The sequence below is a fragment of the Ceratotherium simum genome, chromosome 16 (assembly GCF_057802395.1).
Source record: "Ceratotherium simum simum isolate JZ-2026a chromosome 16, ASM5780239v1, whole genome shotgun sequence".
Classification (NCBI taxonomy): domain Eukaryota; kingdom Metazoa; phylum Chordata; class Mammalia; order Perissodactyla; family Rhinocerotidae; genus Ceratotherium; species Ceratotherium simum.
Window position 1 is genome coordinate 12063171 of NC_141915.1, and position 26763 is coordinate 12089933.

A 26763-nucleotide genomic window follows, 5' to 3' on the forward strand; every position below is an offset into this window, starting at 1 on the left:
TAATACTCCGTGAAGAGCTACATATGGATCATTTAATCCTTGCCACAACCCTGGAAGGTGGTACTATTCTAGTCCCCATTTTTACACTTGGAAAGAGGGAATCACTTTATAAGTGATAGAGCTGGGATTCAAACCCTAATTTAATTCCAGAGCTTGTGCTCTCAACTATTATGCAATACTGTTTCCCATATAATACCTGATAAATAGACAATACTTAATTGTTAGCTCTTGTTATTATTTCATTTTTTCTAGCTTTGAGACTCCTCCCCCAATATTAACATCAGTGCTCTCTCCTTGAAATTTTTTACCTGTTGGTTTCTCATGTCCCCTTCCAGAGACAATCTTCTTTATCCATATGTAGGTAGGATAACTATTTATCAAAATTCTTATCCCTCTCTAGGTATGACGTTGATATTTCTGAAAAGCTCATAAATAATACATTCAATTTCCTTATAAATATAACCCTTGTGTTTTTATTATTTATGAAGAACTTTTCTTAAGTAACTCCTAATGTTAATTTTGTAGCTATATTGTAGCCTTTTTATAACACAAGTTTAGGGAGATAAGTTATATTTACATTTAAGATTTTCTGTGTTAAAATGAAGGACAGTGTGTACATAGGGAATTTGATTTGTTTTACAATATAATCAAACATGGTTCTAAGTGGTATCTTATGTTGCGTTAGGCTTGAGTTTTTCTCCCGTAAATGATAAAAAATCTTCAGAATGTTCTAAACCAGTTATCATTTTATATTAAAAGAATTGGTAATAACCAGAAATAATAAATTTTTTATTAATAGTTCTCCATTGTGAATTATATGTGTGAATATGTATAATGCCCCTTTATGTGGAGTGGTGGAGGAATGATGTTTTATGGCTACATTGTTTTCTGATTAATTTAGACTTAAGCCCTCAAGCACAGAAATGGCAAGATTTTTTTAAAAATGAACTTTAGAGTCCTTTATATGGAGCTTTTTGTGTGTGTGTGAGGAAGATGGGCCCTGAGCTAACATCTGTTGCCAATTCTTCTCTTTCTTTTTTGGTGAGTAAGATTAACCCTGAGCTAATATCTGTTGCCAATCCTCCTCTTTTTGCTGAGGAAGATTGGCCCTGGTCTAACATCCGTGCCCATCTTCCTCTACTTTATATGTGGGACTCCTGCCACAGCATGGCTTGATAAGCAGTACGTGGGTCTGTGCCCGGGATCTGAACTTGTGAACCCTGGACTGCCAAAGTGGAGTGCTGGAACTTAACCACTATGCCACTGGGCCGGCCCCTCCAATCCTCCTCTTTTTGCTTGAGGAAGATTGTCCCTGAGCTAACCTCAGTGCCAGTCTTCCTCTATTTTTTGTATGTGGGATTCCTGCCATAGCATGGCTTGATGAGCAATGTGTAGGTCTATGCCTGGGATCTGAACCCCCAAACCCTGACTGCCAAAGCAGAGCACGTGAACTTAACCACTGTGCCACCAGGCCAGCCCCTATATGGAACTTTTTAAACTTAAAAGGTAAAAAGATTAGTATGTAGACCCACTGCCTTCCATCATGATTATCAGTGTATTACCAGTGTTGTTTCATCTGTAACCCTCTCCCCATTTCTCCTCTTGGATTTTTTAATAGCAAATTTCAGACCTTACATCATTTAATTTGGAAACAGTATATAGGCATACCTTGTTTTATCAAGCTTCTTATTACATGTTGCAGATACAGCGTTTTTTACAAATTGAAGGTTTGTGGCAACCCTGTATTGAGCGAGTCCGTTGGTGCCATTTTTCCAGCAGCATTTGCTCACTTCATGTCTCCGTGTCACATTTTGATAATTCTTGCAATATTTCAAACTTTTACATTATTATTGTATTTGTTACGGTGATCTGTGATCTTTGATGTTACTATTGCCGGTGTTTTGGGGCACCATGAATTGTGCCCATATAAGGTGGCGAACTTAATTGATGAATGTTGTGTGTGTTCTGACTGCTCCACCAATCGGCCATTCCCCGGTCTCGCTTCCTCTCCCCGGGCCTCCCTGTTCCCTGAGACACAACAATATTGAAATTAGGCCAGTTAACAACGCTACAGCAGCCTTTAAATGTCCATGTGAAAGGAAGAGATGCACATCTCTCACTTTAAATCAAAAGCTAGAAATGATTAAGCTTAGTGAGGAAGGCATGTCGAAAGCTGAGATAGGCTGAAAGCTAGGACTCTTGCGCCAGTTAGCCAAGTTGTGAACGCAAAGGAAAAGTTCTTGAAGGAAATTAAAAGTGCTACTCCAGTGAGCGTATGAATGATAAGAAAGTGAAACAGCCTTATTGCTGATATGGAGAATAAAGTTTTAGTGGTCTGGATAGAAGATCAAACGAGACACAATATTCCCTTAAGCCAAAGCCTAATCCAGAGCAAGGCCCTAACTCTCTTCAATTCTATGAAGGCTGAGAGAGGTGAGGAAGCTACAGAAGAAAAATTTGAAGCTAGCAGAGGTTGGTTCATGAGGTTTAAGGAAAGAAGCTGTCTCCATAACATACAAGTGCAAGGTGAAGCAGCAAGTTATCCAGATCTAGCTAAGGTAATTAGTGAAGGTGGCTACACTAAGCAACAGATTTTCAGTGTAGATGAAACAGCCTTATATTGGAAGAAGATGCCATCTAGGACTTCCATAGCTATAAAGGAGAAGTCAATGCCTGGCTTCAAAGGACAGGCTGACTCGCTTGTTAGGGGCTAATGCAGCTGGTGACTTTCAGTTGAAGCCAGTGCTCATTTACCATTTCAAAAATCCTAGAACCGTTAAGAATTACACTAAATCTACTCTGCCTGTGCTCTGTAATGGAACAACAAAGCCTGGATGACAGCACACCTGTTTACGACATGGTTTGCTGAATATTTTAAGTCCACTGTTGAGATGTACTGCTCAGAAAAACAGATTTCTTTCATAATATTACTGCTTATTGACAATGCACCTGACCACCTAAGAGCTCTGATGGAAGATGTACAATGAGATTAATGTTGTTTTCGTGCCTACTAATACAACATCCCCCCCTCCCCTTTCTGCAGCCCATGGATCATGGAGTAATTTTGAATTTCAAGTTTTATTATTTAAGAAATACATTTGGTAAGATTGTAGCTGCCATAGATAGTTATTCTTCTGATGGTTCTGGGCAAATGAAAACCATCTGGAAAGGATTCACCATTCTAGATGCCATTAAGAACATTCGTGATTCATGGAAAGAGGTCAAAATATCAACATTAACAGGAGTTTGGAAGGTGATTCCAGCCCTTACGGATGACTTTGAGGGGTTCAAAACTTCAGTGGGAGAAGTAACTGCAGATGGGGTAGAAATAACAAGAGGACTAGAATTAGAATGGAGCCTGGAGATGTGACTGAATTGCTGCAATTTCGTGATTAATACTTTAACAGATGAGGCGTTGTTTCTTATGGATTAGCAAAGAAAGTGGTTTGGGGAGATGGAATCTACTCCTGGTGAAGATGCTGTGAAGATTGTTGAAATGACAAGGATTTAGAATATTACATAAACTTGGCTGATAAAGTATTGAGTGGCAGGATTTGAGAGGATTGGCTCCAATTTTGAAAGAAGTTCTGCTGTGGGCAAAATGTGATCAAACAGCATTGCATGCTACAGAGAAGTCATTTGTGAAAGAAAGAGTCAGTCCATGCAACAGACTTTATTGTTGTCCTGTTTTAAGAGATTGCTACAGCCACCCCATCCTTCAGCAGCCACCACCCTGATCAGTCAGCAAGCCATCAACATCAGGGTAAGACCCTCCACCAGCAAAAAGATTATGACTTGCTGAAGACTCAGATAATGTTTAGCATTTTTTAGCAATAAAGTATTTTTTAAATTGTTTGTACTTTTTTTAAGTACATAATGCTGTTGCATACTTAATAGACTACAATATAGTGTAACTTTTATATGCACTGGGAAACCAAAAAATCTGTGTGACTCGCTTTATTGCAATATTCACTTTATTGTGGTGGTCTGAGGTTTGCAATAACTCTGAGGTTTGCCTGTATATGTAAACTTAGCCACAATATTATTGTAACACCTAAAAACAGTTAATAATTATTTAATATCACCAAATATCCAGTCAGCATTAAAATTTCCCTAGTTTTCTCAACTCTGAAAATTGAGTTTGTTAAAATCAGGATCCAAAATAAGGGCCATCCTTAAATTTGGTTTACATGTCCTCTTTTTTTCCCTTATAATTTGTTTGTTGAAGAAATTTATCCTGTAGAATGTTCATACCTGGAATTTTCTAATTGCATCCATATGGTGGTACTCTCCATGTTCTGCCTTCTGTGTTTCCTTTAAATTGGAAGTTAGATCTAAAGTCATGATCAAATCCAAGTTTTTTGTTTTGTGATTTTTGTTGTGTGTTATGTTTTTTGTGGTGGTTTTTCTTATTTAAAGAATATTTCAAAGTGGTAGTATGTACTTCCATCAGGAAACACATAATGTCTGGTTGTCTCTCTTTTTGAGATGTTAGGACTATTGATGATCATTATCTAGATCTCTCCATTCATTAGGGTTTGTAAAATAGTAGTTTATTAGCTTGAATACTTCTAAAAAGAAAAATTATCCTCATATATTTTGCTACCTTAAAGTGTAGTTGGTGTAGGAATTGGAGAATAAACGCTTGATTCTTTTTTCCCTTTACCAGTTTTCAAAATAATGAGTTGGTTGCCTAGAATTCTTCAAAGGAGAGCAATCAGGTTTTGCTTTGTTTTGTTTTGTTTTTTTGGTATATCATCAAGAACACATGGATTTAAATGTATATGTGTGTTTTACTTCATTGTAGTTATTTTTACTGATTGTGTTAGTTTACTATGGCTGCTCCAACGAATTACCACAAACTGGGTAGCTTAAAACAACAGAAATTTATTCTTTCATAGTTGAGGAGGCCAGAAGTCCACGTTCAGTATCACTGGGCTGAAATTAAACTGTCAGCAGGGTTGTGCTCCTTCCAGAGGCTCTAGGGGAGCATCTGTTCCTTGTCTCTTCTAGCTTCTGGTGGCTGCTGGCATTTCTTGGCTACATCAATCCATTCTCTGCCTCTGTTGTCACATTACATAATCCTCTGTGTGTCTGTGTCAAAACTCCTATTCCTTTCTTATAACGGTACATGTGATTACATTTATGGCCTACTGGATAATGCAGGATAAACTCCTCAAGATCCTTAACTTAATCACATCTTTTGCCAGATAAGGTAATATTTACAGGTTCTGGGGATTAGGAATTGAATATATCTTGAGAGGGAGGGATGGTTCAGCCTACCACACTGTAGTTCAGATTATCTCATTTTTGGCCAGTGTATCTTCTCAGTTGACTCCTAAGTCCTTTGATACAACCCCAATAGATGCCAAGATGTTCCAGGTCTATGTTATATACTTCCCGCCCAAGCCTGGAATCAGCAATTTTTTCCAAGGAGCCCTGGTTTCTTTTAGTGGGAAATGGTATTTAGAGACTACATTCTGGGTGCTAGGAATGTAGCATGTTTTTTCTTAGCAATTTTTCTGAGATAAATTACACTTTACCCTCCTTCCTTAAACAGAGTACACTGGATATCATTGAGTCTTTTGTCGATGACTTATTATGAGCCTTAGTTTTGGGGTTGAGCTGTAAGCTGGTGACTTCCCCAGTGCTGCTGAAGTCTTTTTTTTTTTTTAATTTTATTTATTTATTTATTTTCCCCCAAAGCCCCAGTAGATAGCTGTATGTCATAGTTGCACATCCTTCTAGTTGCTGTATGTGGGACACGGCCTCAGCATGGCCAGAGAAGCGGTGCATCGGTGCGCGCCCGGGATCCGAACCCGGGCCGCCAGCAGCGGAGCACGTGCACTTAACTGCTAAGCCACGGGGCCGGCCCATGCTGAAGTCTTTAAAATTAGATTTGTTTGCCTTTACAGGTCTTCCTTGACTTATGATGGTGTTACCTCCCAATAAACCCATTGTAAGTTGAAAATATTGTTAAGTTGAAAATGCATTTAATACATCTAACCTACCGAACATCAAACATTGTAGCTTAGTCTAGTCTACATTAAACATGCTCAGAACACTTACATTAGCCTCCAGTTGGGCAGAATCATCTAACACAAAGCCTATTTTATGATAAAGTGTTGACTATCTTGTGTAATTTATTGAAGACTGTACTGAAAGTGAAAAACAGAGTGGTTGTAAATGTATTGGTTGCTCACCCTCGTGATTGCGTGGCTGTCTGGAGCTGCAGCTCGCTGTCGCTGCCCAGCATCACCAGAGTGTATCATACCACATATCGCTAGCCTGGGAAAAGATTCAAAATTCGAAGTACAGTTTCTACTGAATGTGTATTGCTTTTGCACCATTGTAAAGTCGAAAAATCGTAAGTCAAACCCTTGTAAGTCGGGGACTGTCCGTATATTAAATGGTACCGAATTCCAGTTCAGTTCTAGTCATTGTTTTGTTTTTGTTTCCTTGTGACCCAGTCATTGCAGTGAGGTCTGTTTTTCACTTACGGGACTTTTCAACCTACTGTCTGCACTCATCTCTAAACTCTACTTTTTCTGTATCCTTTGTTCCCTGGGTCTAAGCAAAAGTAAGTGTTATTAGGAGATAAAATCGGGTCTTTGAGAGTATAATATTAAGTCAGATGGGAAGGGAAGTCTACTCTTCAGCTAAGCCTTCAAATACATGGGTTTTCGTTTCATTTAAGCTTGAAGCGTTTTTTGGAGGGGGGACAGTGTAGTGATGATGGTGTGTAGGAGGGATATTTGCTCTTTCCTGGGTGGTTAACAGTGCCAGACCTCTGGTTACAGATTTAATAAAGATATATTCATTTATTTGGATTTGAAAACGATTCAAAGTTTAACCAAGAGCCTTTTTAAAAAAAACCTTTATTTTAAAATAGTGTTAGACTTACAGATAAGTTGGGAAGATAGTACAGAGTTTTCATATATTGCACATCCAGTTTCTCCTTTAATAACATCATATATTAGTATGGTACACTTGTCAAAATTAATGAGCTAATACTGATCCATTATTCCTAACTGAAGTCCATAGTTTATTCAGATTTCCCTAGCTTTTTCTTAATGTCCTTTTTCTGTTCCTAGATCCTGTCTGGATACCACATTACATTTAGTCACCATGACTCCTTAGGCTCCTCTAGACTGTGACAGTTTCTCTGACTTTATTTTTGATGGCCTTGCTGGTTTTGAGAAGTACTGGTCAGGTATTTTGTAGACTGTCCCTCAGGGATTTGTAGACAGTCCCTCCAGGACTGTCCCTGGGATCTGTCTGATGTTTTTTCTCGTGATTAGACTGGAATTGTGGGTTTTGGGGAGAAGACCATACAGGTAAAATGCCATTTTCTTTGCATCATATCAAGAGTACATACTATCAGTGTGGCTTATCAGTGTTATCAGTGTTGATGCTAGAATTGATAACCCCTGCTGAGGATAGTGTTTATTACGGTTTGAAGAAACTGTAAAGTTTCTCTTTTTTTTTGGTGCCTTTCCATACTGTACTCTTTGTAAGGAAGTGAGTATGTGCCCCCCACAAAGTGTTATGAAGTAAATCAACCAGGTTGATTGTAAGCAGATTTTTCAAGAGTGTTTCCTATCTTCTAACTGATGTTAATCCCTTGTGGATGTTTTTTTTTTAACTCAATGCCTAGTACCCTAAGAGTAGTCTTTAAGAGAATGGTGATGGAAGTGACAGTATAGTGTGTTTCACTCAGGGTTCTTTGTTGCAAACAAAACTATTCTATCTGGTTTAAGCATAAAAGGGATTTTTGGGATGATATGAAGTAGCTTACAGAGTCATTGAGACGCCAGGGAGAAATAGGTTCTAGGCCACTGGTTCTCAAAAACTTTAGCATGCATCTAAGGGACTTGTTAAAACGCATTTCTGGGCCCTACACCGAGAATTTCTGATTCTGGAAGGTCTGGAATGGGGTCTGAGAATTTGCCTTTGCTAACGAGTTCTCAAGTGATGGTGATTCTGTGGTCTCAGAACCGCACTTTGAGAATCACTGCTCTGGGCTAAATTTTAAGGAGCACCTAAAAGCTGCCACAGAACTGGCCTGATAGGAAGCTGTTTCCACTGGTGCTGATGAACACGTGGAGCTCCACTTTAATGCAGTTGCTGTTATTGCTTGCACTGATGCCATTTCTTTCTTTTTTTTTTTTTGGTGAGGAAGACCAGCCCTGAGCTAACATCCAATGCCAATCCTCCTCCCTTTTTTTTGCTGAGGAAGGCGGGCCCTGGGCTAACATCCGTGCCCATCTTTCTCCACTTTATATGGGACGCCGCCACAGCATGGCTTGCCAAGCGGTGCATCGGTGCGCGCTCGGGATCCGAACCGGCGAACCCTGGACTGCGGCAGTGGAGCGCATGCACTTAACCGCTTGCGCCACTGGACCGGCCCCCACTGATGCCATTTCTGCTTCAGGAACTGGACCTATAACCACTGGGAAGCTACTGAGAGCCTTACAGCAGCAAGAGTGAAACCTTGTTTTTTTACACTGCTCAATTCTGAGTTGAAGTTGTGTTTGTGTGTGTGATTGGAGGAGTTTAGGTGATATGCCTGTATTCTGGTTTCACGGGAGCTTGGGAATTTGTGTTTGACTTCTCTTTTGGGAAGCTGCAACTCAAAGATTGGAAATGTCTTTAAGTGTAGAAAGACTATTCAAAAGATGATGGGCAGCCATGGATGTGACAGTTGTCTCCTACTGCAGAGGTCTGCAAGGAGACAAAGAGCTTGCACCAGAATGTGAGTTCCTGCACTGCCTCCTTCATCAAAAAATGTCAGCACAACTGAGTAATGTTCTTAGTGTCTTAGTTGATTTTACATTCTGGCACAAAATCCTTATCTCATTAGACCAGTAACAGTCAGTATACCACATTAGAGTTGCACTGTGCTACTGTAAAAGCACAAGGGATGAAGGGAATCTAGGGATTTAGGATGACTGACCTCAGGGTCTAAGTTGGCTGCAAAGTATGGTTACACTTGAAGATGGCTGGCAATTGGGAAAAATAGGGAAGGTAAGAGAATTAGAGGTAAATATAGGAGCTCAAAATATCCAGGGTACCCAATCAGCCCTCCAGAACAGTGCTGTTCAGTGGAGATGTAATGTAAGCCAAAGAATGTAATTTAAAATTTTCTTTTTTTTTTTTTTTAATAATTTTATTTATTTATTTTTTCCCCCCAAAGCCCCAGTAGATAGTTGTATGTCATAGTTGCACATCCTTCTAGTTGCTGTACGTGGGACGTGGCCTCAGCATGGCCGGAGAAGCAGTGTGTCAGTGCGCGCCTGGAATCCGAACCCGGGCCACCAGCAGCAGAGCGCGCGTACCCAACCGCTAAGCCACGGGGCAGGTCCCTAAAATTTTCTAATAGTCACATTAAAAAAGTAAAAAACCAAAACAAAAACCTCCAAATAGAAAAACAGGTGAAATTAATTTTTTAAAGTAACAGCTTTATTGACATTTAATTCACATGCCATCAAGTTCATCTTTTTAAAAGTATACAGTTCAGTGGTTTTTAGAATATTCACAGAGCTGTACATCCATCACCACTAATTCCAGAACATTTTTATCACTCCAGGAAGAATCCCCATACCATCAGCAGTTACTCCCCATTCCATTCCTCCTTCGCCCATGCCCTGGCAATCTCTGATCAACTCTTAGTCTCTATGGATTTGCCTGTTCTGGACCTTACATAGAAATGGAATCATACAATATATAGCCTTTGGTGTCTGGCTTTCACTTAGCATAATGTTTTCAAGGGTCATCCATCTTGTAACATGTATCACTACTTCATTCCTTTTTATGGACAAATAATATTGTATGAATGTATCACATTTTGTTTTCCACTAATTAGTTGATGGACATTTGGGTTTCCTTTTTTTGGCTGTTATGAATAATGCTACATTGAACATTTGTGTATAACTTTCTGTGGAAATTAATGTATTTTATTTACCCCTGTGTATTCCAGATGTTATAATTTCTACATATGATCACCAAAAATATTATTAATGAGCTATTTTAGATTTTTTCTACTAAAGTTTTTAAAATTCCATGTGTATTTTATACTTAACAGCATATTTCAATTCAGACACCCACATTTCAGGTGTTTAGTAGCCGCTTGTGGCTAGTGGCTGCAATATTGGAAAGCACAACCCAAGAAGGAACTCAAGGGGACTGTTGTGCTATGTGAGGAAAGTTCCAATTTTCCCAAGTCAGAGACGTTTGCTTGCTGGCTCCCAGATAGCTATGCATTATTGCCCTGCTCCATTGGCCTTTGATTGTTCCCAGTGGAATACTCTTCTCTCCTTTGCTTCTTCAAATCTTTGCTATCTTTTAAAATCCTGACTTATGTCCCTCTTCTTCAGTGAGTTTTAGTTATTCCAGCTCACTTTTTGTTTTTTTATTTATTTAGTAAATGTTTATTGAACATGTGCTAGCCACAGTTCTAGGTGTCAGAAATGTAGCAATGAGCAGGATACACAGAGTTTCTCTTTTCACTGGGTGTATACTCTAGAAAGGAGCAATATTTAAATATTCTAATATTCAGAGAAAGAATTTCCGATAGTGACAAGTGTTATGAGGATAATAAATTGGCCTGATGAATAAGTCACTTCTGCTGTTGCCAAGCATTAATTTATTCTTGTAATTTTTTCTTTTTTTTTTTTTTTTGGTGAGAAAGATTGGCCCTGAGCTAACATCTGTTGCCAATCTTCCTCTTTTTGCTTGAGGAAGATGGGCGCTGAGCTAACACCTGTGCCAGTCTTCCTCTATTTTGTATGTGGGACACCACCACAGCATGGCTTAGTGAGCAGTGTGTAGGTCCACACCCAGGATCTGAACCTGTGAACCCTGGGCTGCCGAAGCGGAGCGTGCGAACTTAACCACTGCATCACTGGGCCGGCCTGTATTCTTGTAGTTTTTGACTCCTACCTCAGTAAAGCTGATTAAAAAATAACTTACATATACTAAAATTTACTAATTTTAAGTATATAGATCCATGAGTTTCCACAAATGTGTACAGTTCTGTAACAGTCATAATAATTGTGTTATAGAACGTTTTACTCCAAAAAGTTCTTTCATGCTCTTTTGCCGTTCAACCTCTCCCCCCGTTTCTGGACAAGTGCTGATCTGCTTTCTGTCACTATAGTTTTGCCTTTTCTAGAAGTTCATATAAGTGGAATCATACTTTTTGTGTCTGGTTTCTTTCACTTAGCATGATGCTCTTGAGATTTATCCATGTTGTTGTGTGTATTAATAGTTGATTCCTTTTTTTTTTTTTTTTGCTGAGTAGTATTCTATTGTATGGATACACCATTATTTGTCCATTTATAGTGGGCATTTGGGTTATTTCCAATTTTTGGCTGCTATAGGTAAAGCTTCAGTGAGCATTTGTGTACAAATCTTTTGTGGAAATGTGTTTTTTTTGTAGGATTGCTGGATCGTATGGTAAGTGTGTGTTTATAAGAAACAGCCAAAAGTGTTTGTACTATTTTGCATTCCCACCAGCAGCCTTACCAACACTTGGTAGATTCAAGCACAAAATAAAGATTAAATTTAACTTCACTGATAGTGAATTCTTTTCTTTTTTTTATTGATGTTTTAATGGTTTCTAACATTGTGAAATTTTGGGTTGTACATTTTTGTTTGTCCATCACCATATATATGACTCCCTTCACCCCTTATGCCCACCCCCCACCCCCACTGCCCCTGGTAACCACAGTCCAGTTTTCTCTGTCCATGTGTTGGTTTATATTCCACATATGAGTGAGATCATACAGTGTTTGTCTTTCTCTTTCTGGCTTATTTCACTTAACATAATACGCTCCAGGCCCATCCATGTTGTTGCAAATGGGACGATTTTGTCTTTTTTTATGGCTGAGTAGTATTCCATTGTATATATATACCACATTTTCTTAATCCAGTCGTCAGTTGAGGGACACTTAGGTTGCTTCCACTTCTTGGCTATGGTGAATAATGCTGCAATGAACATAGGGGTGCATAAGCCTCTTTGGATTGTTGATTTCAGGTGCGTTGGATAGATTCCCAGTAGTGGGATGGCTGGATCATAGGGCATCTCTATTTTTAATTCTTTGAGGAATCTCCATACCGTTTTCCACAGAGGCTGCACCAATTTGCATTCCCACCAGCTGTGTATGAGGGTTCCTGTTTCTCCACATCCTCTCCAACATTTGTTGTTTTTTGTCTTGGTGATTATAGCCATTCTAACAGGCGTGAGGTGGTGTCTTAGTGTTGTTTTGATTTGCATTTCCCTGATGATTAGTGATGTTGAGCATCTTTTCATGTGCCTATTGGCCATCTGTATATCTTCCTTGGAGAAGTGTCTGTTCATTTCCTCTGCCCATTTTTTGATCAGGTTGTTTGTTTTTTTGTTGTTCAATTGTGTGAGTTCTTTATATATTATGGAGATCAACCCCTTGTCAGATGTATGTTTTGCAAATATTCTCTCCCAGCTGGTTGGTTGTCTGTTCATTTTGATTCTGGTTTCATTTGTCTTATAAAAGCTCTTTAATCTGATAAAGTCCCACCTGTTTATTTTTTCTTTAGTTTCCCTAGTCTGGGTAGGCATGTCATCCGAAAAGATTCCTTTAAAACCAATGTCAAATAGTGTGTTGCCTATATTTTCTTCTATGAGTTTTATAGTTTCAGGTCTCACCTTCAGGTCTTTGATCCATTTTGAGTTAATTTTTGTGAATGGCGATAGCACATGGTCCACTTTCATTCTTTTGCATGTGGCTGTCCAGTTTTCCCAACACCATTTATTGAAGAGACTTTCCTTTCTCCATTGCATGTTCTTAGCACCTTTGTCGAAAATTAGCTGTCCGTGTATGTGTGGTTTTATTTCTGGGCTTTCAATTCTGTTCCATTGATCTGTGTGCCTGTTTTTGTACCAGTACCATGCTGTTTTGATTACTATTGCTTTGTAGTATGTTTTGAAGTCAGGGATTGTGATGCCTCCTGCTTTGTTCTTTTTCTTTAGGATTTCTTTAGCTATTCGGGGTCTTTTGTTGCCCCATATAAATTTTAGTATTCTTTTTTCTATTTCTGTGAAGAATGTCATTGGGATTCTGATTGGGATTGCATTGAATCTGTAGATTGCTTTAGGTAATATAGACATTTTAACTATGTTTATTCTTCCAATCCACGTGCATGGGATGTCTTTCCATTTCTTTATGTCATCATGGATTTCTTTCAATAATGTCTTGTAGTTCTCATTGTATAGGTCCTTCACCTCCTTGGTAAGATTTATTCCTAGGTATTTTATTCTTTTGATGCAATTGTAAATGGTATTATCTTTTTGAGCTCTCTTTCTGTTAGTTCATTATTAGCATATAGAAATGCAACTGATTTTTGTAGATTGATTTTGTACCCTGCAACTTTGCTGTAGTTGTTGATTGTTTCTAATAGTTTTCCAACAGATTCTTTAGGGTTTTCTATATATACAATCATGTCATCTGCAAATAGTGAGAGTTTCACTTCTTCGTTACCTATTTGGATTCCTTTTATTCCTTTTTCTTGCCTAATTGCTCTGGCCAAAACCTCCAGTACTATGTTGAACAGGAGTGGTGAGAGTGGGCAGCCCTGCCTCGTTCCTGTTCTCAGAGGAATGGCTTTCAGTCTTTCCCATTGAGTATGATGTTGGCTGTGGGTTTGTCATATATGGCCTTTATTATGTTGAGGTACTTTCCTTCTATTCCCATTTTATTGAGAGTTTTTATCATAAATGGATGTTGTATCTTGTCAAATGCCTTCTCTGCGTCTATTGAGATGATCATGTGGTTTTTATTCTTTGTTTTGTTGATGTGATGTATCACGTTGATTGATTTGCGGATGTTGAACCATCCCTGCGTCCCTGGTATAAATCCCACTTGATCATGGTGTATGATCTTTTTAATGTATTGTTGTATTCGGTTTGCCAATATTTTGTTGAGGATTTTTGCATCAATGTTCATCAGCGATATTGGCCTGTAATTTTCTTTCTTTGTATTGTCTTTGTCTGGTTTTGGTATCAGGGTGATGTTGGCCTTGTAGAATGATTTAGGAAGTGTTCCATCTTCCTCTATTTTTTGGAATAGTTTGAGAAGGATAGGTATTAAATCTTCTTTGAATGTTTGGTAAAATTCATGATAGTGAATTTTTAAGAGTCCCAAGCCAGGTCCTGAAGTGGCAAGATGTAGTTCTGCTTATGAATGCCAACAGAGTTATAGGCTGAAAACTGAATTCTTTTGGCCATTTCCTTAAGTAGGCCTGATATTTAAGTTTTGAATAGCCTTCTTTGTCTTATAAGTGGGGAACTAAAGTATTTAAATACCAAATAGTTAGAAAATACATCTGCTAATCAGTCCAGTGATAGTCATGCTTTTTCATCTGGCTTGGCATTATATGGTTTGAAATACTATTGGGAAACAGAATGATACCATTTTATACAAATTGAATAGACAACAGTCCCTTTTTATCCGTGCATACTTATATCAGTTGTTGAAAACCAGCTTTTGACAGTCACGATAATTGATCTAAATGTAATCAGAAATTAAGATGATTTAAAAACTATCTAGTAAAATGCATATAATGGTGGTTGAACTGTATCGTATCTCTTAACTAGTAAGCAAAAACGTCCATTGTTTATTTCAACCATATAGTTGGCTTATTTCTGAAGTTATCCTTTTTTGGCAACTATTTGAGACTTTTTTTCATGGTTCTCATTGTCAATATATAGTCTATATGGGAATACATGGTAGAATATAGCTTTATAGCCTTATACGAATAGAGCCTGGACTATAGTTTATATTGCATTGTTTATCTACTGAACATTCACTGAAATCCCCATTCTTTTGTTCATAGTTACTTCGCTTTTGTATTTTTGACTTTTTCTCAAAACTTTGTTTACCTGCTTGTCTTAATTGATAATTTGCTTGAATACAGTTTGGGGAACATTTAAAAAAGAGTAGATTATTAAGGCAGTGGTTTATGAGCATTTTAGAAAGTAAAGTGATTTTGTAGTTATCACTGGGAAGGCTCTCTAGAACAAGTTGAGCCAAATGAACATCTCCATTATTTTTAGCAGAATCTTGAACCTGAAACTGTTAAATTCTGAAGTTGTTAATGGTGGCTGCCATTTGAGTGCCTATTATATGTGAGTTACTTTTACGTGACGCTATCTCTAATCCTCATAGCAATCGATACTTTTCTTTATTTTAATGAAATCTTGGAAAGGTTAAACTATTTGCCCTAATTCGTATAATGAAAGCTTAGGTTTTGGCTGAAGCACAAGTTTCTCTGACTCCAAAATTGTAGATAGCTTATCTTTGAATTTTATTTATTTTTTTTTTTAAAGATTTTATTTATTCATTTTTTTCCCCCCAAAGCCCCAGTAGATAGCTGCATGTCATAGGTTCACATCCTTCTAGTTGCTGTACGTGAGACTCGGTCTCGCGTTGGACGGAGAAGTGGTGCCTCGGGGCGCGCCCGGGATCCGAACCCGGGCCGCCAGCATCAGAGCGCGCGCACTTAACCGCTAAGCCACGGAGCCGGCCCTTATCTTTGAATTTTAATAAGACATTTGACTACGCTGTTATGAAATCATGGATAAGATGAAGAAATGTGATTTGATACTAAGGATGATTGGAATGAATTTGTAACTAATAGAACAACCTAATATATCAATATCAACCTCCACCGAGATCTCAGGTGATGTACCAAAGGGCTGTATCTTTAGTTCTAACTTAAAACTGTGATTTAAAAAACCCAAACAAACTAAAACTCTGCAACATGGCTAAACCTGCACCAAGTATAGGTTACAGGGAGCCTTGGCTTAGTTGAAGTTCAAGTGTAAAGGATTTAAGGGCAGTGTTAGATTATGTTCATTTTATGGGCTAACAAAGACAGTGTGGGTTTGTGGCCAAAAAAACCTAGAGTAAATTTACAGTCCATTATTAAGAATATAGGCCCCAGATAGAATGTTTCTGCTAGACTCTACGTGGTTTTGTGTTAGGGTCAGAGTGTCCTATTTTATGTAGAAGTTGGACTACCTATATGCGGGGAGAGCAACTTAGATAATGATGAATTTAGAAATTATTAAAGAGGAGGTGTTTACCTGAAAAAGCAAGGAGAGGGCAAGTGTGAGATGTCAGATATTAGAAATTTTCCTCTCTAATTCTATAGGGTAGAACTAAGATCTCTAAGAAAGCTGATTTATGGTCATGTCCTGAAAAATAGATATTTCTTACAGATGATCAGTTATCCAAGGGAAGGTGAGGAGGATAATCTAAAATCTCTGAACAGTGGAATTGGCTGCCTGTGAGGCAGTGAACTGAGTTTCTAGATTTATGTTCATGTGAAGCCATACCACCTGTCTGTGGTACTGTAGGAATGGATTCCTGCATGAGTTAGGACTTGGTGGTTTTTAAACTATTTTGACCTCTCTCCACAGTAAGAAACACATTTTTTATTGCAACGCAGTATAAACATCTAAGTAGGTGGAATACAAATTTCATGAAATAACACGTACTCATATTAAATGTGTTGCTGATATTTTCTATTAAATTTAATTATTTTTAAAAGGCAGATTGCTAATCACTAAATTGATTTAACAACTCATTAATGGATTGAGACTCAGTTTGAAATGAACTGGACTAGAATAATCTCTAAAATCCTTGCAACACTACGATTCTGTGGTTGTTCCTATTCAATTAATATTGTAGAACTAAAAATTAGACCAAGAAAAATTCTACACTGCAAACACCTGAAGGTTATTAATTAATTTTGATCATAAATGAAAATGAGAATATATTCCTGTGTCCTTCGATTCTTCCCTTCTCCACCTTTACCACGCCTGCTACCCTCTCCCCCAAATCAGGCTTTTTTCCATTGTTTCTTCTCCTTAATTCTTTTACCCTTTTGAAGAATCTCTTAAATAGTTTTTCATTATCTTATTTTTCCCCCTGAATTAACATTTGGTGCCAGTTTTTTCTTTGACTTAATATTTTTCCTAGATTCATAATAACATCTTCAGATAATTTACAGGTAATCAGGTAATCTTTACATAAGAAATAATTGGCTTTCTTATTTGAAATTCATCTTCTTTAAGGTGTTGTCTTTTGTCTGAAGTATTATGACACCTAATTGCTCTAAGAGACTTGCAAAACAGAAAAGACAAAATAGGGTTTTTCACGTTGATTCACAGAAGGAAGGCTAAGAAGTTGTTCTGTATAAACTTCCTAACCAAATGTTATGCTGTTTTAGAACTGGTTTATCTGAGTAAATGGACAAAGTAAAAGAATGCAGTTTCTTAAAGTTGCTAAAGTCATGTTTTGGGGATTATATAAAGTGAAATGGGATTTACATAATTTCACTTTACATAAGTGAAATGACAACTTTCTGTTTGTACTAAAGAATTGTGATTATCTTTAATATTATGGAAAAAGTGATTTCTGAAGGCTTTATCTGTTTGGTCTAATGTTGTAAAGTGATTGGCAGTGTTAACCCAGTTACCTGCAAGTGGACTGCTGTTTGTCTGTGATGGATATTCTCTAGATTTAGTAATTCCTGCCAGCCCCACCCACTCTACCTTCGTCTGTGAGGCATGCTAAGTAATTGTGGATTTGTTTAAATATTAGCCTAAACAAAGCACAATTCAGTGGGTAGATTTACGGCAAGTAATAATCATTTTTAGTAATTCCTAAAAGAAGCTGGACGTGATGAATTTTTAGAGCACTGAGAGAAGGCAGTTTGTTAGCTGGAAGGCCACTTTTGGAACAGAAGAGATTGTTTTTTAGGAAATTTATCTATTTTAGCGAATTGCTTGTCCTGGGAAATATAAGTGTAGTTTTAAAAACTGATTATTTAGTGTGTTGAAATATTTTAAGACCATCAAAGTAAATTATGTGCACGTTTTATGAGCAGAGAGATTGAGATGGAGCAATAAGATAAAATTATAATCATTAAAACTAAACAGAAAAATGAAACACTCATTACCTTTTACTTTAAATCCAATCACTGTAACTTATCCTTTTACTTGCCCTTTGATTCAGAGAGGCAACCACTCTGAATATAATTTGGCATATTCTTTCCAGTCTTTTTTCTATGTATTTTTTGCATAGCTCCTATTGGGTCATATATAATTTTGTTTCTTGTTCTTTTTATTTAGTATAATTTTTCTGGCTTGATATTATTACATTGGATAGGTGTACCTATCATACTTAATATTTTCACTTTAAAACCCAATGATACATAACTTAAGACTTCTGAGTGTCAGGAACTGTTTCGATTCTTTTGTTCCACTGGAGTTATGTTCTGTTTTTCTTTTTTGGTGAGGAAGATCGGCCCTGACCTAACATCTGCCAATCCTCCTCTTTTTGCTGAGGAAGACCGGCCCTGGGCTAACATCCATGCCCATCTTCCTCCACTTTACATGGGACACCGCCACAGCATGGCTTGACAAGTGGTGCGTTGGTGCGCGCCCGGGATCCGAACCGGCAGACCCCGGGCCGCCACAGCAGAGCACGTGCACTTAACTACTTGCGCCACCGGGCCGGCCCTATGTTCTGGTTTTTTTGTTTGAAATAGATGTTTTCTTTGATCTTGAACATGTTTATACAAAAAGGTTCTGGTTGTAGTAATATTTGACGTAGACTGCTTTTTTTTCCTTCTCCCATTGCTTGTGTCTCATCAAATTTAGTACAATGTTAGAGGAATGTAATAGGAGGACACAACTTGGGGCTTAAAAATATTTTTAAGTTATTACATGTTCTCCCATTTGTGTCAAAATTAGGGAAGGAGATATATCTAAGAATTATTGAGTCTTTCCTTCATTTATTTACCATATTATTCTTTTTTCTTTTTCCTTTCTTTCAGTATTGTTGCTGAATTCAGACGTTTTGAGTAAATGATGTAATAATTTTTCCCTTTGGATGTCAAGCATTAAAAGTAGCCATTGCAGGGCCGGCCCCGTGGCTTAGCGGTTAAGTGTGCGCTCTCCGCTACTGGCGGTTCGGATCTCAGGCGTGCACCGACGCACCACTTCTCCGGCCATGCTGAGGCCGCGTCCCACATACAGCAACTAGAAGGATGTGCAGCTATGACATACAACTATCTACTGGGGCTTTGGGGAAAAAAAAAAGGAGGAGGATTGGTGATAGATGTTAGCTCAGAGCTGGTCTTCCTCAGCAAAAAGAGGAGGATTGGCGTGGATGTTAGCTCAGGGCTGATCTTCCTCACAAAATAAATAAATAAATAAATAAATAAGTAAATAAAACTGTTTAAAAAAAAAAAGTAGCCATTGCATAAGATACTTTTCCCCTTTTTCTTGTTACTCAAATGAAGGTAACAATATACAGAGTGTGTGGAAAGGTTAATGAAGGCCGGTGTACTAATAGTTCTCAGCTGCTAAGTTACAGAGGCTTAATATTGCTAAGGGTTGGCATTAACACTAATTAATTTGTCTATGATGCTATGAAGATACATAGTAATAGGGAATGGTATGAAGTCTAAGCATGCAACTGAGTCAGAATCATGAGGTTGGAAGTGACTTCTGGTCTTTTGTGGCTACATACAAAGTCACTTGATCACTCTGCATTTTTCCTTTATTCATTAAATAGATATCACTAGTTTGATAATTATAGCTAACATTTATCAATTTTTTTCTATATGCCAGGCTAAGTACTTTTTGCATGAACTATTAACTAATTTTTTTGAACTGGTAGTCACCATGTTAGAAAAATAATACAGCATTTTGTGTGATGAAAGCTGTTTTCGTTTGGATTTGTGGTTGGTTGCTAATGCATTGGGATATGCCTGTTTGTAAACTTTCCTGCTGTCTTATGCAAGGTGAATTGATTTTTTTCAAAATAGCAGTAGAGGCATTCTTGTAAAAAGCAGTTGTTTTGGCCTTTTTCTGTACTGTAAAATTTCAGTATGTTAGAAGTACTTCAGATGGATTTAAAATTTTTTTTATTAAAAAGACAAATGAGGGGCACCCGGTGGTGTAGTGGTTAAGTTCTCGTGCTCTGCTTCCAAGGCCCGGAGTGAGCGGGTTCAGATCCTGGGTGTGGATATATGCATCACTTATCAAGCCATGCTGTGGCAGGCGTCCCACATATTAAGTAGAGGAAGATGGGCACGGATGTTAACCCAGGGCTAATCTTCCTCACACACACAAAAAAGACAAATGAGAATAAGGGAGTTACTTGGTATACCCTCAAAGGGATCACGATTTCTGGAATTGAAAACTGTCCTGAAACCTGGAGAGAGGCAGCCAGACCTGTGGGTGTGGGTAGTCTCAACTGTGGGTCAGAGCCAGAACAGAGTTAGGAGTAATAGAAACACACTTAATCTTGGCTGCAATCTTGAAGGCTGCATTTTAGTTTTTATTGATTCATTAGCCTCAGTTCCTGAATATAAATATAATGTTGAAAGGTATGGGAATTATGTCTGTGTATCTTTTGGTGGAAAGTAGGGGTGGGGTGGGAGCATAGTTCTTAAATGTAAAAGTAAGAACGGAGGAGTCTTGCTCTTTCTTCTTTCTGGATTCCTCAGAGCCCTTTTCTACCTCATGCAGTAAACAGTAGCTACCAGTAATTTTTAAGTGTTAAGTGGAAAACTTGGTTAATGTAACAATTGGAATTTGGACAATAAAAATAACAGGAGAAATAAATAGCACAGAGAACAAGTTTCCTTCATGATTTCAAATAGTAAATATGAGATAACTCTGTATTTCTCCCTTCCAGTGGATTCTCCACCCCTCTTTTTCTCCAAAGGTTATCAGTGGTTCAGATGACCAGATGTCATTCTTTACTTTGACCTAAAGACCCTAGATATTTGCTTCTCAAAATGACTCCTTACCTTTAATGACACGGAACTCAGTGGCAGTCATGTCCTCTTTCTGACATGGATTGCACTGATGTTGTTAGATATGTAGTGACGCTAGTCTGGAGATGTCATGGGAATGAACAAATACTGGTTTTAGTTCATTTATTTATTATTAAAGGAGTTGTAGAGAACTTAGAAAAGCATATGGAAGAAATTAATGAGCCATAATTCTATTACTCATAGGTAAAATCAGTGGTGCATTTTTCCCAGTCTTTTTTCTGTGTACTGTAAAATCAGCTCTCAATTAAATTGAGTAATAGTTTGGGGGAGGGAGGGACTTCAGAAATAATCTCAGGGCCGGCCCCGTGGCTTAGCGGTTAAGGGCGCACGCTCCGCTACTGGCCGCCCGGGTTTGGATCCCGGCGCGCACCGACGCACCGCTTCTCCAGCCATGCTGAGGCCGCGTCCCACATACAGCAACTAGAAGGATGTGCACCTGTGACATACAACTATCTACTGGGGCTTTGGGGAGAAAAAGGGGAAAAAAAAAAAGGAGGATTGGCAATAGATGTTAGCTCAGAGCCGGTCTTCCTCAGCAAAAAGAGGAGGATTAGCATGGATGTTAGCTCAGGGCTGATATTCCTCACACACACAAAAAAAAGAATCTCAGATCTAGTTAAAATTATAGGCAGATCATCATCATTTGGGGTGGCTTGTAGTAGGGAATTGGGACCTCTGCTGGCCCATGGTAATTAGGCAATGGTGTTAGTACTGATAGGTATCTGCTGGAGGGATTAGGGTCATAGCTTTTTGGTTGGGTTGCTGTTGGAGCAAAGGAGGAGGTCAAAGGTTTGGACTCCTGGATTTCTCACCCTTTGCTTGAACCAGAAGATTCTCTGGGTTTGGTCAGGATAGGCATTTATTTAATCAACTGTGGCCAAATTATAGTGCCCCTAAAGTAAAAGAGTATCCCAGTCCCTGCCACCCCACAATCAACATTAGTCTAAAAACCAGATAATCTCCCAGTAATGAGAGTTCATACAGAATGTAGAGTTCTGGATCCTTTCTGTATGAAAGGGGTTTTGATTATGATTTCAGCATAATGGTAATGAATCATCTTGAAATTGGAAGAGTAGTTCAAGTTGGTATGGCTATCCTAATCAAGGAACCATTTTTTTGCTCATAATACTCAAGAGAAACAGGAGCTAGGAAGATTGGCAGTGGGTTCATTTGTGGGATAAATAGCCCAAATAATCCAATATTTAACAACTCCAGAAGTGGATTGACATTCTATTCTGTCAGTTATACAAAGGACCTTTAGAAGCTCTCTTTTGGGAAGTTTGCCTTATGTGATTCTCCGTATATAGGCTGTTTCGCTTTACATGTTTCAGTCACAGTTTATGTATTAAGTCTAATAGAAGTGTCTTATTTTTTTTTTAAATTAGAATTTCCTAGAATATATTGGATCTTTGGAAGAAGCATAACTACTTGTTTCATTATAGAAATGTGCAGCTGGAATACTAATTTATTCTTGTTACTTAATTTATAAATAAAAGTTATTACTTGTTAACTAGTTTTTTTCTTTTTTTTTTAGTTTCTCTTCAGCAACGGGTAGCAGAATTGGAAAAAATTAATGCAGAATTTTTACGTGCACAGCAGCAGCTTGAGCAAGAATTTAATCAAAAGAGAGCAAAATTTAAAGAGTTATATTTGGCTAAAGAGGGTAAGTTCATAAGTCTCCCTCTAGTCCCCATACTAAAACTGCCTTAAAATGAGAAGTTTCTTGGTAGTACAATGTTAATTTTATCACTGAATAAACCTTGATTTTATTTGTACTTGCATTGTATAATAAAGGCCGATTTAGAGGCTAGGGTTAAGAATAGAATTGAAAAACAAGTTGAAAATGCATTACTCAGATTTTGCCTTGTCTTTTGACCTTAATGATGATAAATTTAACATAGTAGGCTACCTAGTCCTGGGACACAGGACTTCCAGTGCTCTTAACATAACTCGAGAGACAGTCCCAGACAAGTCAGGACTATTGGCATTCTAATAACAGCCTTAGCCATGTTATATTTATTTATTTTATTTTTTTTCCCCCCCAAAGCCCCAGTAGATAGTTGTATGTCATAGCTGCACATCCTTCTAGTTGCTGTATGTGGGACGCGGCCTCAGGATGGACGGAGAAGTGGTGCCTCGATGCGCACCCGGGATCCGAACCCAGGCCACCAGCATTGCAGCGCGCGCACTTAACCACCAAGCCACAGGGCCGGCCCAGCCATGTTATATTAAAACTGAAATTTCATGGGATTTATCCAACAAATGTTCAGTTATTTATCAGTAAATATTTATTTAATATCTACTGTGAGGCAGACATTGTGTCTAGGTGCTGTGTGTACAGAAGGAGCAAGATTCATGTGGTTCTTTAACTCATAGAACTTGAACTCTGGTGAGGAAAATGTTAAGTAACCGTGTGAGTAGTTTAAAAAAAGGAAAGTGTACAAGGCAAATACGTGAGAGCATATCATAGGGACCTTGTCTGAAGGATAAGAGGAAGGGTTTACATTTTGGGTAATGACCTAGGAAAATATGGGTGTGGTTTCCAAAGCCTAGACCAGTGGTTTTCAAAGTGTGATTGTGGAATAGCAGCATCAGCATCTGGGAAGCTTGTTAGAAATGCAAAATTTGGGGTCCTACCCCAGATGTACTGAGTCAGAAACTCTGGTATTAGGGTCCAGCAGTTGATGGCTTAAGAAGCTCTCCAGCTGATTCAGATGCGCACTAAATTTTGAGAACGACTGCTCTAGTCTAGACCAGTGGCTTTCAAACTTTAAGGTGGATAAAAATCATCTGGAGAGCTTATTAGAACACAGTATGTTGGGGTGGGGCCCGAGAATTTGCATTTCTGATAAGTTCATAGGTGATTGTAGTGCTAGTCCAAGGACCACAGTTTGAGAACCACTGCTGTAGATCATCCAACTTTTAAATTAATGTACGCCATAGAATATTTATATACACCCCTACCTTTTTGAAGTTGATGTTTAAAATTTATTTTAAATTTAAAAAGATGTGAAGGATGTAAATTCTATCATATTGTCAATACTGACAGTTTAAAACTTCTTGCTTTTAAACATATCTAGTGGAATCAATTTTAGTGACTTAATATCCATCATCATTCATTGAATAAAAAGTACATGAATAAGCTCTTCAGCAGAAATTTTACATTTTTTTCCTCCTTGTGTTGGGTTTTCTTTTTTACATCTTCCTCAGAATTTTATTCTAAAAATTTTTTTTTTAGCACACAAACTTGAATGTGCATCAGAATTTTACTTGGAGGGTTTATTAAAGATTACTGGGCCCTACCCCCAGAATTTCTAATTCACTAAGCCTGTGGGATCCTAGAATTTGCATTTCCAGCAAGTTACCAGGTGATGCTGATGTTATTGGTTCAGGGACCAGAGTTTGAGAACCACTGGCCTAAAGTAATATTTTGTGCTTGAAAGCCATTTAAAAGAATTTGGTCCGACTTCTCTGCAACAAAAATATGCATATAAATTTCTTCTGTATTGAGTTATCATTATAGTTATTAATAGTACATAATTGATCACACCATAAATATTTTACACATTAAAAATAAATTATTAAAATGTAAAAATTAGGGGCTGGCCCCATGGCTTAGCGATTAAGTGTGCGTGCTCCACTACTGGCGGCCCGGGTTCGGATCCCGGGCGCGCACCGATGCACCGCTTCTCCGGCCATGCTGAGGCGGCATCCCACATACAGCAACTAGAAGGATGTGCAACTATGACATACAACTATCTACTGGGGCTTTGGGGAGAAAAAGGGAAAAAAAAAAAAGGAGGAGGATTGGCAATAGATGTTAGCTCAGGGCTGGTCTTCCTTAGCAAAAAGAGGAGGATTGGCATGGATGTTAGCTCAGGGCTGATCTTCCTCACACACACACAAAAAAGTAAAAATTATTGGAAGTGCAGCTCTTATGAGATATATTGGGTCTCCCTCCCAATTAAGTCATTAACCTCTGGGTGAATAGTGTTTACTTTTAGAAAAAGATAAGTTTCAGGGGCCGGCCCAGTGGCGTAGCAGTTAAGTGCACACGTTCTGCTTTGGCGGCCCAGAGTTCGAAGGTTTGGATCCCAGCTGCTCACCGATGCACTGCTTGTCAAGCCATGCTGTGGCGACGTCCCATATAAAATAGAGGAAGATGGGCACAGGTGTTAACCCAGGGCCAATCTTCCTTGGCAAAAAAAGAGGGGGATTGGGTGCCGGCCCCGTGGCTTAGCGGTTAAGTGCGCGCGCTCCGCTACTGGCGGCCTGGGTTCGGATCTGGGGCGCACACCGACGCACCACTTCTCCGGCCATGCTGAGGCCGCGTCCCACATACAGCAACTAGAAGGATGTGCAACCATGACATACAACTATCTACTGGGGCTTTGGGGAAAAAAAGGAGGAGGATTGGCAATAGATGTTAGCTCAGAGCCAGTCTTCCTCAGCAAAAAAAGAGGAGGATTAGCACGGATGTTAGCTCAGGGCTGATCTTCCTCACAAAAAAAAAAAAAGAGGGGGATTGGCATTGGATGTTAGCCCAGGGCTGATATTCCTCACAAAAAAAAAAAAAGAAAAAGATAAGTTTCATTTTTTTTAAATAGATATAAATGCTGAGAATTCTTGGTCTCATAAATAAGTAGATGGACATAGAAATTTTTTATAGCGATAATTATTCCATTTTCTTTTTTTCTGAATTATATGTTCAATCACATAGTGCTCTAGGTTCAAAAATATTTTTATCCTATTGGCTGACAACTCAGGTAGGTCTTCCCTCAATTTTGTTGAAAGCAGACTTTGCAGTCACCTGGACTGCCAAAAGATTTGTTACCCAGTTATTAGTCATTCACTTGTTTATTACTGACATTGCTATTTTAAATTGTCCCTCTAGTTTGATATCACAGATGAGCTTTTACACAACACGGCAGTGAACCATAGTAAAATTCAGGATGGGTGAAAAGCCTTTCTTTAGTTTAGTGGGAGAAGGGTGTTAAGGGAGGTGGGCAGGAGAATCTGCACTTAAACACCTCTCTGTTTTAGGAAACAATATTTGTGAAAGTTGAGGATCTAGCCAGTTGATTCCTTTAAAACAACATGTGCCTATGAATCTCTTGGAAAATCTTTGCATACCCCCAGGGATAAATGTACCCCACTTTTAAGACCACTGCCCTGGAGTGCTGTTATTCAGACTACAGGTTGTAACCCATTGATGGATAACAAAACTGAGTGGGTTGTGACCAGTGATTTTAAAAAAAGGAATAAAATGGAAAATCACAGTGCACATTATATTTGGTAAGGTTAAGTAAGTATAGTTGCATGAAAATGTTTTGTTTCAGTTACATATATACATGTATGTATAGAATTGTGATATGAAATATATTTCTTGTTGTGAATTGTGGTGAGAGAAGTTTGAAAGCCACTGTTCTATAGGATGGAAGGTTCTAGGAATTCAGCCCTGGCGTGGAAAGGGTCACTGACTGTAGTATGGGATGGGGTTCCATTTTCTCATGGCTTGCAGGAAGGCTGTTTCCTGTTTTATTTTGTTCCTTCAAAGGCTGACAAGGAGATGGGAAAACTGGTATTCCTGTCTAGGCATGGTGGCATTCTGCAAGACACTGTGGAGGTTGGGATGAATGAGATATGGTTTTTATCTTCAAGAAAGTGTGGTCTACTGGGGTAGATAATACATTTTGCACAGTATCATCATTGTTTGAATATATGTTAAATGTCATGAGAAATAAGTTTTTTCCAATTTTTCAATGTGTTCATGTGAATTTGTTAACCTCTCCCTTTTAAAATTTGTTGTAAACTTGAATTGATGAGACACCACTTTAAACTCTGTGCAATGGTATATTCTTGTTAAGA

At 38.3% G+C, this 26763-nt stretch overlaps 1 protein-coding gene across 2 annotated transcripts in view; it reads left to right on the forward strand.

Moving 5' to 3' along the window:
* RABEP1 (rabaptin, RAB GTPase binding effector protein 1) overlaps window positions 1–26763 on the forward strand; it is a 112751-nt gene that overhangs the window by 17089 nt on the left and 68899 nt on the right. For both annotated transcript variants that reach the window (XM_004433223.3, XM_087440587.1), the window contains exon 2: window positions 22430–22558. In XM_004433223.3, the coding sequence (XP_004433280.2) occupies window positions 22430–22558 (129 nt within the window). The remainder of the gene's footprint in view (window positions 1–22429; window positions 22559–26763) is intronic.